General features: G+C 27.7%; 1 protein-coding gene across 2 annotated transcripts in view; it reads right to left on the bottom strand.

Annotated features, from left to right (window-relative positions):
- Nucleotides 1-13,924, bottom strand: part of LOC107439717 (uncharacterized) — a 44,023-nt gene extending 30,099 nt beyond the window's left edge. For both annotated transcript variants that reach the window (XM_087158596.1, XM_087158597.1), the window contains exon 1: nt 13,541-13,924. In XM_087158596.1, coding sequence (XP_087014722.1) covers nt 13,541-13,600 — 60 coding nt within the window. In that variant the 5' untranslated portion in view covers nt 13,601-13,924. The remainder of the gene's footprint in view (nt 1-13,540) is intronic.
- Between the last annotated feature and the right edge of the window lie 491 nt (nt 13,925-14,415).

The following is a 14,415-nucleotide window of genomic DNA, read 5'->3' as shown; positions in this document are numbered from 1 at the left end:
AAATTAAGTGCATAATTCCGAAACAGGCAAGAGTGAGGATAAATCAAGAGAAAAAATAAATTAACACCAGCTTGGAAAAATTAAATATACTCTATTAAATCCGAAACAATTCGTAAATTAAAATGCAACGCCAAATAAAAAATTAAGGAATATTTGACTAAAACTTTACGAACTTAAAATTATTATAAGCGATATATATATTAAAAAAATTCACAATTTCATTTCTTACCTATCCCAGATTAAGTATACAGAAATTGATTTATTCATTTATGAAGTAAAAATATACCATATAAAAACTGTATCAACTTAAATATTAACAAAAATATTACTGTCTTAAATTGTATATACTTTAAACAATTTAAATTCTCATATCTCTTATACTTATATGCACTATTAAAGTACACAGAAAAGTTTCCAAAATTTAATATCAGATAAAATTGAAGGAAATCATGACAAAAATATTGCTAACTAAAGTTACATATACTGTAAACAGTTCCCTTTCTCATCCTCTGCGATGTTTATATAAACAATAAAAGTTTTTTTAAAAAAATAGTTCGAAAAATCAGAACAAATAATCTGCATACCTTTCATTAAAATTATTACCATAAATTAAAATTCTATTTCGATTTTATAGTAATTTTTAAAAAAAAAGAATCTTCCTCTCTAAAATAGAATACTTTTTTATTTGATTTTTATTTAATTTTTACCTTCTTAATCAAAACTTTATTATTACCCTTTAAATTACCTTATTAAGAAAAACTATTGTGTGATTTTATTAGATTTCAAATCAGCAATTTATATTAAAAGTTAGAGAAAAACAAATTAATTATGATCATTTTGCTAATATATTCTTGATATGATTTGTAAGACTCTTTTACTGCCCTCAATAGTGTTGTGGTGATCTTCACCATTCCTCCATAATTTCGAATGGTATCTTTGATTAGTCTAAGAGACATAATAGTATTCTCATGGTGACTCACATTAAGCATTGCTTTATTTATCGAAAAACCTCTCTCAGGATCAGAATTCCCATGAGGCAAAATTAAAACAGTTTTAATTAATGTAGTTAAATTATTATATTTTAGATTATTGCTTTTTTTATTTATATTTAGCATATAACTAATTTTTTAGGAACACCAACAAAATGTTATGAGATTTTTAGGAATTTTAGGGTTTGCACATAGTTTTAGGAATTTTAGGGGGAATGCGACCCCTGTAAGTTGAGTTTAAAAATAATTAAAAATTGAAAGATTTGCATAGCCAGGGGTCTGTCTAGGTTTTTCCTTTATACATAATTTGGGAAAATTAAAAATTATATTATAAAATCAACACAAAAATATGGTAAAGTAAGAAGATATTTTCAAAAATTGTCACAGCAAATAAAAATCATTTATGACTAGTAAATTTTTATATATTTTTCCCCAAATATTAAAAAAAATTTTTGCTATTGTAAATTTTGGGATTAAAATTGCATCCAATTTTAAAAATCCATAAAAATCACTGTCCATTGTTAAATTTCAACTTGAATTTAAAAAAAAAAAAAAAAAAAAACGTGCATTGTAGAGGCTGTTGGTTGCGTCAGTTCAGATTGCATGGAAAACTGAGGTAGAAGGATCGAGGATGGGAACGAAGATCGAAGGTAGGAGGACGAACCGAAATAGTTCCTGCGCGGAGGAATACCGGCGGAGGAGCATCAACCGGCGGCCAAGGCAGGGAGTGAAAAGGCTGAAGTCCAGTATTTAAGCAGATGACAGTTTGCCTTCGAGAGAGATTGTTGTGCAGCGTCCGAGACTTCGTCCCGATATCCCAATTCTTCCCGGTGACGCCCACCTGCAGTATGCGACATTTACAATCAGAAGTTTAAGTTTTTAATTGTTCTTTTAATAACAACTTTTAATGTTTTAAAGAATAACTTGTTAATTGGAGTTTGTGAAGTTTCGTAGATGGTTTGTTATCTTTCAATATTAAAGAGGATGTTTCTTTGCCATATTGTTTTCATTTGAAAGTCTTACATTCCCATCACCGAATCATATACAATTCGGTGATGGGAATGTAAGTACTTGCACTAAAAGTTATTTTCATTATGAGAACATTTCCCATGGGGTTATATAGAAAAAACTTCACAGAGAAAAAATTGTTTTATACAAAAATAAAAGTCTGTTAGAATAAACTTAGTAAAATCTCGAATGTTGTTTAAAATAATGTTTTTCAATTACGAATTTCAACTTCAGTTTACAGAGAAAGAGCCTCTTAAAAAACTCTGCAAAAAAAATACTTGCTATAATATGGTGTAAGCGACCGTTAAGGCTTACCATACCGCACTATCTAGCAAAGTATGTGCTACCTATCTGTGTAGGTGAAATTAATCAGGGATTAATTATTTTTTACGGGGATACAAAAAGGCGGAGAGAAGAATCTTAAAACTTGCCTTTTTAAAAGCATTTTGTTAAACTACGGGGTTTTTTTAAAGTTCAATTTGTGAAGGTACGGCTAAACGGTAGTAATTCGTTTCCTGGACAGACCCCTGATTATTAGCACATAACAAAATCATAAAATCTTGACACAGGTAAAATCACTTAAATTACATTAACTTCTAATTACATGGTAGGGTGCATAGTAGAGATGCAATGGATATCCGGTAGGCAGTATCTATCCGGCAGATCCGGCTAGTAGGCCATATGTCCGGATATTATTATTATCCGGCTGTAACATTTGGCTCGAAATAAAATATTGAGTAGAAAGGTCAAAATGAAATATATATATATATTTCATCACAATGATGGTAGTAAATGTAATTTAAACATAAAAATCAATATTCTTTTCAAATAAAATTTTTTTTATACTTATAGTGTTTAAAAAATAAAGAAATTATACTTAAAATATGTATTAGGTATTAGTTTTTACCTTGGTCACGCCTACAACAGCTATGTTATACTAACCATTGATATAAATATTCTTAAAGTATGTTAGTATTTTGAAAGTTTTGTAATATAACACAGTATGTAGTATAAAAAAATATGGTATACAATTACAACAGAATATATTTACTATACAGATATACATATTTATTATATTATAATTATATAATAGCCAACCTCTTTCATTTTTAAAATAAAATGAAATTGGCAATCTTATGAAATAAAAGCATATAAATATTGACTAATAAATAACTAATTTAATTAAATTTTTTTTTTTTAGTTTCACTTGATTTAAAAAACTGAGAAAAGATCTGAATGGTTGGCAGTTATATTAAAGACATATATTAGAATAGGGGTGCACAACCTTTTTGAGTGAAGGGCCACTTGCGCAGCTGGTTGGATAACGAAGGGCCGCACATGTATTTTGACATGTTAATGACAAATGTAGTAATGTTTATTTAAACATTAGCGTTCCATTTTTTTTATCAATAAACTTAGCAGTGTTCCATTATTAGAATTCATTCAAAAATAAAAAAACTTATACTTTTTTTTTACAAAAAAAAACTTGCTATTTTTATTATCTGAACAATAGATTTATCAAAATAAATAAACATTGAAGAAAAGAAATGTTTTTTTTTTATCATATCATGCAATACGAAAATTCATTTTAGAATTAAATTCTAATAAATAAAAAAAAACTGCAATGCCCACAGAATGAAAATAGGAAAAGTTTAGTCATATTTAAGTATTATAAATTCAAATTAAATATTTTAATTGAAGAAAATTTATAGGTTTTAAACAAAAGCCTAAAATAAAAGCAAAACTGTGATAGTTCAAAATAAAATTCAATGCTTATTTTGTAATGTACTTTGTTATTTTATTTTATTAATTATTAGATTTTTTATATCGTAAACATTTTCCTTTTTTTTTATCGAAAAAGATCACTTAAGCAACAAAAAATTTAAATCTAAACTACAAACAGTGAGCAGTTTAAAAATTCACGTTTTCCGCCATTTTATGAATTTCTCAAGTTGAAATAACATTGCATTTAAATTAGGGAGGGATGTAACGAGTATTTGGCCGTTCTGTGAAAAATTCAGTTGGTTGAAGGATCAGTCAAATATTCGGCAGAATATTTTTTAGAAATGTATTTTTCTAAGTTTTTTTTATTTTTGAATTTTTATAAATATTAATAAAATACTTTTTTAAAAAAAATTATAATCAGACAATTTTATCAATTTTTTCGATACTTAGAGAATTGTGAAGGATTTTTTTTCTCCATTTTTTGCAGTTCTTATTATAACCCAGCATTTTAACAGAACGTCTCATAGTATTAATTTATTATCACTCCTTCCCTGTACTGTAATATAAATAACCAGTAACATAGAAAAGTGTGATTTTCAGTATTAAAGTTTTGTTTCAGGAACTAAGAAAAATTTGTTTCTCCTGTTCTTCTTTTTTTAGGCATTTTTATTATGACTCAGCATTTTTTTTAAAAATAAAGTTTATTTTATAGCAATTTTTTTTCTTCTAAAATTATGGCAATGAGAAAAATTTAAATTGAGATTCTCAGCATAAGTTTTTCATTTTAAAAATTAAGAACGTTTTTACTATCTTTTTATTTTCTTTAAATAAAAAAAAACTTTTTTTAGACGTTTTCACTATAACGCAGTAATTTTTAATAGCATTTCTGATGACTTAATTCATTTTTCTTGGCTTTCTCTGGTAATTGAAAAACTGAGATGTTCAGCTTTAAAAAAATTTTTCAAAAATTAAGATTGATTTTTATGTTCTCTGTTTTGCTTTTCGACATTTTCAAAAACTTTCTTGATTCGTCTTGATTGGCAAAAACATTCTTTTTAGAGTTAATTTATGAATACGTTTTTCCAGGAAATATTATTCTGAGCATTAAAATTTTAGTTTCAGTGTTTAGTAGCAGTAAAAGATTTTGCTATTTGGCCCCAATTGTACTGCGTTCAGTTGATTTTTTCTTCTTTTTTTTTGCCGAATATTTGGTTTTTGACAAATCACAATTCATTACCACATTCGACCAAATCATATTCGTTGCGGAAATAAAAACGAAGGAAAAATAACTAGGACTTACGATAAAACTGTACCGAAATACCGTATCAAAAAGTGATTATTTAATTGCGCGATTAACAATCACGTGTCGTAATGACATCATAGTTAAATAACGGGATAGTCAAAATCATGTGGAAAAACATAGAATTAAGTGGGAAAATATATACTTATGCTGAACTCAGCACGAATAAAGCGTGTTAAATGCATGATTTAAAATTTGCATGTCGTAATAGAATAATTGGAATTTTTTATAATGCGTGAGAACGCATAGCAATAACTGCCAAAAAAAAAATGTTGAAAAAAAAAGAAAGAATTGCAAAAAAAAAAAAAAAAAATCACTTAGATTTAAGATGAAATCGTCACAAATAAAGTGCAAGAAAAGTGATTATTTAAATTTGCGATTTGAAACTCGCGTCGTAATAAAAATTCAGGATTTTCGAAATCACGTAGAAAAGCGGAAATAACTGTTTAAAAAAAATCATTTATATTTACTATAAAATCGACTTAAAGAAAGCCCGTTAAACGTACATTTACTAAAGAATCTGTTAAAATTGATTGTGTCAAAACGTGATGATTTAAAAGTGCGATTAAAAATTGCCATTTTTTAAAATTTTTTTATTGTGTTTAGAAGCTTTCGCGGGCCGCACTTCAGTAGTCGAAGGGCCGCATTTGGCCCGCGGGCCGCAGGTTGTGCACCCCTATATTAGAATAAAGAAATAATCGATCTGAGGAATTGTTTTATAAATACCAACAAAATACGAGATCATATGAGATATTATTTATTAAATTTATAATTATTTTTCACATTTTTATTAATACAAACATTGCATGCAACTGCTTTTTAAAATTAATTTATATTGGTCTAGCATTAAAATAATAATATTAATCCATGTAATTATGATTGTACTTATTAATTAATACGGTTAATACTGTGATGACAATATATACATTGATTTGAAATAAAAAAGTAAATAAAAAATGTTTTTTAAGCCAATTTATCATTTTTCAAAATCGATAAATTGTGATGCAAAAAAAGCAACTGCTCAGCATTTTTTGGCAAAATTCTGTTTCTTCTTTGCTCATAAATAATGCCTGCTTCAGAGAACAGCCTCTCATTATAAACACTGCTTGCAGGAGGAGATAGATATTTATAGACTAATTTTGATAATATGGGAAAATTATTTTGATTTTTTTCCCACCAGTTGAGTGGTGATTCTTTCCTTTCAATAACTGGTAATGAAATATATTTATTCAACTCCTGCACTGAAGTTAACGCATTTTTGTCAGTATCAGTAATTTTATTATTTATATTACTGTTGTTAGTTATTTCTGAGAAAACATCCAAAACACATTCCTCACCTGAAGTTGACTTGTGAGAATTTTCAGAACTTGAATATTTTGCGATTGACTTACTATTGTTCACATTTTCTGAGGATTTAAAAATTTCAGATGCTTTTTCCTTCATTAATGAAAGTAATAAAGATTTCACAACTTAATCATAACTCTGATATTTATCAAAAAACAGTGTTTTATATAGTGGGTCCAAAATCGCTGCCAGTGAATGTTTGTTCAACTGTATTGTCGAAAAACGTTTATGTACATTTTGTTCTAATGCGTCTTTCATTGTTCCAATTCCAGAAACTTCAACAGATTTTAACAAATATTGTTGTAAAGTTATAACTATAGGAATAACTTCAGAAATTAATGATTTTGTACTACTTATCTTTAGTTATTTCTTCAAATGGTTGAAGCAATTTTATACAATTTTCAATTAAAGTCCACTGATATGATGAAAAGTTCTGAATTTCATTGTTTCCATTTGCATGGATACAGCATTTTGTAATTCTTGTAAGCGGTTCAACATGTAAAATGTACTGTTCAATCTTGTTGAAACATCCAACACTAATTTTTTGTATTGTATATGTAACTGTTTTTCTTGTATTTCTTTAAATTTTGAACAAGCTAAAGAAGAATGGTTGAAATGGCCAACAATTCTTCTTCCTAGAGCAATGATATCCTTTAAATGTTCTTTGGGAATTTAATGCATCACTTACAATTAAATGCAAATTATGTAAAAAACAAGATTCACCTTCTAAATAGAAATCATTTACGGCTTTTACAATATTTGAACCACCATCACGAATGACCAGATATATTTTACTTGTCACATTCCATTTCTCGCTCAAGCTGCTTAACATCTTGCCCACATTTTCTCCAGTATGACTTCCTGGAAAGTGTCTTGAGCTTAATACAAAATGTTTATAATTAAAATCATTATCTATCCAGTGAGCAGTAAAGCTAATAAAACTGTCTTTATTTACTGAATTAGACCATATATCAGTAGTTAAAGATACATATGTAGCTGAAGAAAGCAATGACTCAATTTCTTCTTTACATTTTGAATGCATTTTTGGTATAATTACTTGTTTGAAATATTCCCTTGATGGAAATTTATACTGTGGTTGTGCTTTTGCCATGAGATTTCGAAAACCTTCATCTTCCACAAATAAGTATGGCTGATTATCTACTGCTATCATTTGGCCAATGGCCAATATTGGAATTCTACAGCTTTTGGATTGTTTATATCCCAGATTTTTTTCTTTTCCAGAACTGCCTCTAAAGTTGGTTGCTCCAATCTTCTTTTTTTAGAACTTGTACTGGGATCATCTGCATTTACAGTATCATCAGTGGATTCAAAACCTAAATCCTGGCCTTTTTCATTGCAGCAATTAATTTTGGCATATTCTGCTAAGGGTGATTCCACAGTATTGTGCATGTTGCGGACATGACATTTACAAAGTTTAATTACTCATAATTAAATAAAAAATTGAGCTAGGTAACTGGTATCTGTCTCATAAAATTCAGGAGACATGTCATCTATTAACCCAATGCATATTTAAAAATAAAAATGAATTTAAACAGCTTTAAAATAAAAATTTGAAGCGTTGCGGACATGACGCAGAAAAAGATGGTTTTTAGAATGTTTTTCTACATCCACCAAAATCTCTGAATTTTATGAAATAAATTACAACTTTTTTTTAGGTAAGATTTCAATGTATATTTATATAAAAGAAATTACAAGAATTTTGAAGACATAAAATTAATTTAATTGCAAATTACGAAATTAAAAACAATATGTACGTTGCGGACATGACAGAAAGTTTCTCATTATAAATAACCTTCTTGATAATATCATATATCATTAGAATATTATATATTTCTTTTGTTAAATAAAATATTGAGTGAATCAGGATTGTTAAATAATTTTTCTTTTAATATTTTAAATTTTTGAACTTTATAAAAAAATTTTTTTTTATAAAATTAATTAGTTAAGAATTTAGTTAAAAGATGTCTAAAGAATCACATTACAATTTATTTATTATATTATTTATCTTTAAAGCTAGTTCTGAATTGTATGAAAAAAACTGTGCAGAATGATCAGGTGAAGGATCGCATGGCAAAGGGTATAAGTCGATTGAAATTGTTTCAAATTGCGGTTTTTCCTAACAATTAAACTTGTTTATAGCTACGGGTTTGAAGTGGTGTTTAAGTGTAATATTTTTCTTGCTTGTAGAGATTATTTCGCCTGGCCACCAATAGTTATCAAACAATATGGCTATCCACGGTCCTTCTTCTAAAACTGTAACTTGTGTTAAAGCTTGTTGTTGTGAAGCTACGGCAAGATTTGAAGGCAGTTTAGTAAATATTTCAGCTAGGTGCATAATTGAGGGACTAGAGAAAGGAGAATTTAAAGAAAATTCAACTGAATTAAGTGTTATAATAATCTCGTATTTGAGATCGATTTGCAGAGACTGTAACATTCTTTCAACATTGATGCCTCATGATCGACAGTGTCTTTGCTTACATACATAATTTTTATATTCCCACCTGAAATTTTACAAGCCACTTCAAAAAACGATTTTGCGTCAGCGGCAACTTCTCTGCCTTGCAATACAGCTCTCCAAACTACATTTTTGATAGTGCCACTTATTCTATCAACGGCACCTTTACCATGAGCTGTTTCGAAGATTGACCAGTCCGCATCAATGTTGAAATCTTCTTTGTGACAAGTCAAATTTTCAAACATAAATCGATTTTTGAATTGACTGGCAGCTCCACCAAACCATTATGTACTTTTTTTTGTTCCATTAGATGAGATAAATTTTTTTATTAAAAACTTGCAAGCTATCTTTATTGTGTGAATGGTCATCAGAGATAATGGCATAGGACTGATGGTTTTAAGAATTATTTCTACCATCCTTGAAATATGTTACACAAGTGTACACTCTTGATTTCTCGATCGTGTTTTACCGTATAGTTCTCAGTAAAAGTCAATATGCATTATGATTTCATTCTCTGAAAGATTTTCTTTTAAATGACGAAATTCAAAATGTTGTTTGTAAACATTATAGATGTGTCTTGCAAATTATTGCAGCTGATATCCTATTTCTTCTTTTCCACTACCTAAATCAATAACGATTTCTTTTTTAACTGTGAAACCTGGTTCATTTTGTTGCCACTGATGAAATTTGACGATGTTGTCTAAATTTTTTCCTCAATTTTTTCATCTAAATATTTTTCGACACTGCAATCGTGACAGGACCTGTCTATGCAGTCGATATGTTCATCATCAAAATTAAACACACTTTCTTTTGCAATTGTTTCCGAATTTTTCAGAAGATCAGGACGGAGAGCTCCGATTCCTGAAAGAATCATAGAAATGTTTTCGTGATATATATATACATACAGACTTCTTGGTCTTTCGTTCCAGGTGGAAGAACATACTTAGGACGAAGCTCATGAAATTAAGTTTTCCCAATATTTAAATCAGAATTTTCTTTCAAAAATAACTCATACGCTTCTCGAATGCTCATCAGGAAATAACGCTTTTGATGTATTTCTCTTCCTTTAGGTGTCTTTATGGATATCACTTCCTTTTTTCCTGGGCACATACAGCTGTCATCTCTAACAAAAAATTGTTTTACTTTTATTTCAGTTTCCGCTGGTAATTTATCACTCCTTGTTTTTCGAATATTAGTCAATTCTGTCTTCATCTTTCAATGTTGATCTTCTCAGTTTTGACCTTTCTGCATTTGTTAATGGCATTAGAAATTTTATAGTTTTACCAACTTAGTTTAGAATTCTATAATCTATTTCAAGTTTCATAAATTTTAATTAATTATATAATAATCAAATGAATCAGCTAGTAAAAATTAAATCCTTTAAAATTTTAATTTAAAAATTTAATAGAAAAATTTAATTTAATAGAAAACATCTGCATATAAACAAGTGCTAAAACTAAATAATTTTGAAAATAATGTTCTATTTTAAACTATGTTCTATTCTAATTAATATTCTATTAACTGTTTTGTTGCCATTATTACTAACATAATTCAGAGCAAATAAAAATGTTGCCGTAATTCAAATGTTTAAATTTAAAAAATATATATTTTTTTATAAATGTAGAAATTAGACATGTTTCAAACAAAGTAATTGGTCAGTGTAATTGGTGATTAAGAAAATAAATGGCAACAAAGCAAATTTTATAAGTTTCATAGTTTGTGATAGGAATTTCAAGCTTAAATGCTAAATAAAAGTAATCAAAATTGTATTTTGCAACTTGTCATGTCTGCAACGTTGCGGACATGACCAATTTGAAAATTCTTTAAAAAATATTAAGTAAAAAAAATTATAATTTTTTAAAAATTACAATAATGCAACACTGCAAATAGTCGAAAGAAATCCAATTTTTAAGAAAATAAATCTTTTAACTACTTTGTTTTAATAAAACTTTTCAAAAAAATCATTAAAAAGCAAAATTGTTCTATTATAAGTACCCTATATTTAAATACTGAAATTAAAAATAACGTTTTTACAGTCATTCATTATGCAAATCCAATATATCTGTTAAAATATCATGTTTAATTACAAATATTAAATGCTGCAACTGCAATTTTATTTTTTTCCTCTCCGTCATGTCCGCAACTTTTTGACCTAATTTTTTCACATTTTATGCAATTGAAAGAATTTGCATCATTATTTAAAAAAAAACTAATTTAATATTCATAAAATACATTTAATGACCTTAAATTTGATATGTGGTTTATTAAATTTATTGGAAAAATTTTTTTAAGCATACCAGGCTACAAATAGTGTGGAATCACCCCTAAATGTTTTCTCCTTAGATGATTTAATAGTGGAGAAGTTGATGCTTTTTTGCCTGTTCCTCCTCTTGAGAAAAAGGAGGAACAAAGATTGCATTTCACTTTAATTGCATCCTCCCCATACTTGAAATAATTCCATACAGCACTTTTGCTTTTAAAACTCTTGATTATAATTGCCTTTCAACAGTTTATGACAAATTTATTCTCACAATTACAAAAATAAAGTAAAATATAACTGCAGCCTATAACTATCAAAGCACAACTGAAATAAGTATACAGATTCAGTTACAGTTAACAAAGGGGAAAACACCATTGACCATTACACAATATATCTTATCTCTTATCTTAGGGACCTGGTCTTACAAAGTGGGTGGTAAGAATAACCTATAGAAGTAAAACCTGTTTTTTCAAATGGCAAGAACATAAGAACATTATTTCAGAACAAGAACATTATTTCAGAAAAAGATGATTAAAATTATATATATACTTCAATATTAAGAACAAAAGAAAGAAATATTTTTAAAATTATTAATTTATTCATTATTTCAATTTGATTTTTATTATAAATAAGTTTGAATCTTTAACAGATGTTTGTTTCTGCCACCTACTTATAATAAATATTCTATCAGTGGTTTTATTTAAGCTAAGCACAATACTCAGTGCAGATAACATTCTTTAACTAAGTGTTATTTACATAATAGTTATTTATTGATATTCAGAAATTTAAAGTTAAGTACTTTTAATTGAAAGTTTATTTAAAAGAAATATATAATCATGTAAGCAAAAGAAAAATAATAGTTTTGTCTAGTCCAATTAAATATAAATACTTATTTTAAAAAAAGTACTGCGGCCAGATACCGGATATCCGACTCAAAGATTGGCCGGATATCCGGTATCCATTATCCGGCCAAATTAAGATCCGTTGCATCACTAGTGCATAGCCACATGTTTTAACAAAAATAAGGACCTTTTAAGTACTTTTTAAGCACTCACAAAATATTTTTAATCATTTAAAAAAAAAAATCATAATAGGATCTGTGTAGAAATAAAATTTATTTTTTTCTACATTGTGTAAAGTTCTTAATTTATAAAACATAAAATCAACAAAATTCAAAGACATTTTCTAGAACTTTACACAATCATGATAAAACAACTAGTTTTTGATAAATACTGCAGAGAAAATTATGAAAATCATGAATTTTTTGTAATTCAGAACGACAATTGACAGGGTAAAGAAAAAAAATCTCTTTTGATAATAAAATGTGCCTCATTTTCTATCTTTTAGATAGAAAATGAGGCACTTTTTACAAACCTTAAATAAAATAAGCACCTTTAAGCACTTTTAAAAACACTACAAACCCTGCCTGGGGAATCAAGTAGCATAACTACCAAAAACAATCCACAAATTTTTACAACTATGGGGCTTTTCAAATATTAGGTGAACATATTTTCAGCTATTTCGGATTAACATGAAGAAAATATTTAATATTTTATTAGTATCTATAATTAATAAGTAAATATATATAAAAAAACATTTAAACAAAAGTTTTATTTATATCTTTTAGGAAAATTCGGTAATTCTATATTTTAAGGTAACATTAATAACAGGGATGATTGTGAGCCCAACTCAAAAATCTTGAAAATTTCGTGAGTCAAATCATTAATGAGGCATTTCAAAAAATTAATGTCTTCATAAATTTAAATCATTGATATTTTCAAAACATGAAATCTAAATAAATTATGTACAGCGTAATATAAGTGAATAATTATGCATAAGTTTACATTTACCTCTAATCACATTCATTGTTCTACAAGAAAAAATATTTACTAATGAAAGAAATACCAAGTATGAATTCTATTTCTAAATATTCTAAATAAAATATACTACAAGAATTTTTATACATAAATGTGATCGCTGATTTCTTGAAACTTTGGGACCTTGGATTTCAGGAAGCTTCCGGATTTTTTCCGGAGCACAATCATGGATGTTAATAATACTAACCATGGTTGTGATGATAAATTCTGTTGAGGTAAAAATAAATTATAGAAAAAACAATTCAGAAATCTTTTAGAAATAAATTTTAGTTGTACAGCGGATTAGAACAGTCTGAAATATATATTAACAAAAAATTTAAAATAATTGAAATATTGCTTCAACGCTGGTTTTAAAAAGTCTTATCAGGTAGTCTGAACGTTTCAAAAATTCTGTTTCAGTAAATTTGACGAGGAAGACTGTTCAAGGAGCATTGAAATGTTTGACTTGTGTATGAGTGTGTGATCAATTTAATTATTTTATATGATTTTGCTTAAAAAATGTTAATGGAGGCTTAAATAAAATTTTAAATAAATTTGAGTACATAAATTAATTTTACTAACTATTGATGGTGATTCCTCATCGGATGACAACAAAGTAATAACTTCTGGAAATTGACTCATATTTGATCACAATATGATCAAAGAAATCTAACTACACATTACAAATTTGAAAAACTTTAAGAGACTAGATATTAAAATATTCAAATTTTAAAATTGTTTTAACTACAATCTTTAAAAAGAGATTTGTTGCCAAAATAACATATAACAATAGAAGTTGTAGTAGCTAAAGACTTTGAAGGTACAAAAAATTTAATTCCAAAGCTAGATGAACAGCCGCTGTCTTAAAACTTGTGGTATAGGCGATAGCAACGCTCGAATGCGCCATCTGGGGAGAGACCGGTTTCATGCCATTGGCCCATCTCCCTTCTCTCTCTTCCTCTTTTCAGTTGTATGGATGGGTGATCGTGTAAAGCTAAGGGTGGTGGTGCTAGTGGTAAAATTACTCTTTCAAAACTTCCGGGTTACTGCTTCCGATATATTTTTACGCCGCAGATTGAAAAAACGCGCCATCATATTATTGCATCATATCTTTTGCAGTATTTCACATGTACCGAGTTCTTTCTTTCAGCCTTTAAGCTTCAGCATTATCATATTAATATTATAATCATTAGAATATTTTCTAATTAGGCTATCTTAAAAAGATATTTTTAAAGATATTTTTGTCGACATTTTATTCAAATGTAGCCAAATAAGGGATAAAATACAAAACATGGCAAACCTTAAGAATTATTCACAATGAGATATTAACTTTCCAAAATTTTTTTTGGCCATACGACATCTGAGAATCAAAACATTTCTGAAAGCTCTTATGAATGGTACAATTATGTTTAGATTTGAACCCAAATTACAATAACAAAACTGCATAGAATATTAGG

This window comes from Parasteatoda tepidariorum, chromosome 3 (assembly GCF_982258835.1).
Source record: "Parasteatoda tepidariorum strain Cologne lab strain chromosome 3, Ptep-v5.0, whole genome shotgun sequence".
NCBI lineage: Eukaryota > Metazoa > Arthropoda > Arachnida > Araneae > Theridiidae > Parasteatoda > Parasteatoda tepidariorum.
The sequence above is the reverse complement of the archived record's forward strand: the minus strand, read 5'-3'. Positions and strand labels throughout refer to the sequence as shown.